General features: G+C 35.5%; 1 protein-coding gene across 1 annotated transcript; it reads left to right on the plus strand.

The window, feature by feature from the left end:
- The first annotated feature begins 511 nt into the window (after window positions 1-511).
- LOC114827639 (SKP1-like protein 1A) lies at window positions 512-2,226 on the plus strand. Its single transcript, XM_029109749.2, has 2 exons — window positions 512-975; window positions 1,843-2,226. Exons 1-2 carry the CDS (start codon window positions 658-660, stop codon window positions 2,014-2,016), a joined length of 492 nt encoding a protein of 163 aa, XP_028965582.1. The 5' UTR covers window positions 512-657; the 3' UTR covers window positions 2,017-2,226.
- Window positions 2,227-2,565: the final 339 nt, after the last annotated feature.

The raw sequence follows: 2,565 nt of genomic DNA on the forward strand, positions 1-2,565 counted from the left end.
CAAAATATTTAACATTTGATTAAAAAAAACATAATATCTAGACACTGTGAGTGCATGTGTATATAAAATCATATATTATATACATATATATAAATTGGTGGTTAGATTTTTAAAAATAATTTGGGGTGTGATAAGAAAATAATGGTTTCATTAAAAAAATTTAGAGTTTAAATCGTCATTTTATACAAGTTGTTTAACACACATTATTGAGTGGGTACAATTCATGAAGTGCTAATTAACAAGCCTAGATAAAAACATAATTCTCAAATCTTTCGAAACTATTTATTGTATCCTTCCTTCACTGCTAATTACAAGAGGTTAATAAAATAATAATAAAATACTCTCCTTTTTCAACACAGATAAGGAAAATGTAGTGAAATTTTTCAATATAACCGTCACACGAGATAATACATCACGTGTTTTCATATAAATAATAGAATATATATATTAAAAAGTTGATAACTTAAAAATTAAAATTTTCCACCGTTTATATAGAAATACGTGAGTATTCCCGTCACAACTGAAAAATAAAAATTTCTCGAATTCTCAAAGTGTAGAAGGAAAAACCTCCTCAGTTCCCATCCCTTCGTTTCACAATTCACAAATCAATTTTGAAACCCTAAATCCCTTTCTCTCTCTCGAATACCCTAGACCGGGATGGCCGCTGAGAAGAAGATGATCACCCTGAAGAGCTCGGACGGCGAGGCGTTCGAGGTCGATGAGGCGGTTGCTATGGAGTCACAGACCATCAAGCACTTGGTGGAGGACTGCGCCGACAATGCGATCCCTCTCCCCAACGTGACCAGCCACATCCTCGCCAAGATCATCGAGTACTGCCGGAAGCATGTCGAGGGTCGCAAAGACGGCGACAGCACCGACCTCGGCAAGAGCGGCGATGAGACTCTCAAGAAGTTTGACGAGGACTTCGTCAACGAGATAAAAGCTGATCAGAATGTCCTCTTTGATCTGATTTTAGTAAGTATCGTGATCCCAACTCTGTTATTGTTTGTTCGATTTCTTTGTAAAATCTGGATGCTCTTGTTTCTGTGAGGTTTGATTTGGATTTCTTGAGTGTTTTGCTGAAATTTTAGGGTTAGGGTACGCAGATTGGATTATTTTATGAGAAATTAGAGGAAAGATGGATTCTTTTTAGAACAAATAATTGGGGTTTTTTATCGTCTCTTCTGGAATACCTTGTTGAAATTTAAGTGTAGAATTTGCTTCTTGGGTTTATTTATGCGAAATTAGGAGAAAGCGGGATATATTTTTATTTGCTGTATGTGAAATTTAAGTCTTTTGGTGCACTCTGTTACTTCCTTTTTGTTCAATTTCAATTGCTTACTAGTTTGAAAGTCTCTTAATGTGTTCTATGATCATGATGTGGATTTTGGTATGTGTGGTGCTTCTTTGGATGCGAAGCTTAACTCAAATCGGTTAGTTCCTAGAATGTACTATTCTGGGTTCGATTGATTTTGCGAACAAAAGTAAAACAATACCTAATATTTTAGGCAGTCAGTCACTTTTTAAAGTTTCATTGCTTTGCCTATTTATACTGTTGAATATATATATTATCTTAATGTATTTGCATACCTTTTATTTCAGGGTTTGTTACTACTACAACTTTTATACGGTTTTATAATTGTTTATTGGCAAAATCATTCAATTTTTGTTACACATTGGCACATTGCATACACAATTGAGCTACTAAGAGCATAGGGTTATAGACTAGTGCAGCAGAAGATTTGGTTGCCTTTTGTTGATCTTGAATCATTGTATCTGCATCGCCATTTCTGTTTTGTCATGGATATTTTGGCTAATTTATCTGTATTGCCAATTTTTCAGGCTGCGAACTATCTAAACATCAAGAGCCTGCTGGATCTGACCTGCCAGACTGTGGCTGACATGATCAAGGGAAAGACACCTGAAGAGATCCGCAAGACTTTCAATATCAAGAATGATTTCACCCCTGAGGAGGAAGAAGAGGTTCGCAGGGAGAACCAGTGGGCATTCGAGTAAGCAGAAGGGCCTTCTCCAAAATGTTGATAGTATGATAGGGATGTCGATATAGTTAGAGCGTTCATATTTTGCTTTTAGGGGGGTTTTTGGAAGGAGAGCTAAGTTTTATGGCTACTTGTAATTGAAGCGATTTTTTGTTTAGTGATGCTCAAGTCTTGTCAAGATTTCTGCAGACCCCTTTTATTATCTTAAAACGTAACGATTTTAGTAGTTTCTTCATGTTATCCAATCTTACACAAGAAATTTCGGAGTTGGTTGGGTTAAACCTTGTTGGGCAGCCAAACTGTTTTCATGATTCCAAGCTACTGTATCTGTATGTTACCCAATCTTGTAGATTATATAGTAATTTACTTATGAATCATATGCTGTACCAATTTTTGTATTTGTATAATTAAAAATAAAAAAAATAAAAAATAAAAACTTTTTATTTTATGTTTTATATTGGGGTTGCAGCTAGAAGGATCTCTGTGCTCTGGAGTCTGCTGCGTGTTCTAAGCATCGATGATGAAGGGTCCACCTATGTCTAATCATCCACATCTTAGTTAATCA

The sequence above is a fragment of the Malus domestica genome, chromosome 10, assembly GCF_042453785.1.
Source record: "Malus domestica chromosome 10, GDT2T_hap1".
Taxonomy (NCBI): Eukaryota; Viridiplantae; Streptophyta; class Magnoliopsida; order Rosales; family Rosaceae; genus Malus; species Malus domestica.

Excerpts from the sequence above, each read along its gene's own strand:
- LOC114827639 (XM_029109749.2), top strand. The coding sequence starts at position 658 with ATGGCCGCTGAGAAGAAGATGATCACCCTGAAGAGCTCGGACGGCGAG. Across the intron at positions 976-1,842 it reads TCCTCTTTGATCTGATTTTA|GCTGCGAACTATCTAAACAT; the intron begins GTAAGTATCGTG and ends CCAATTTTTCAG.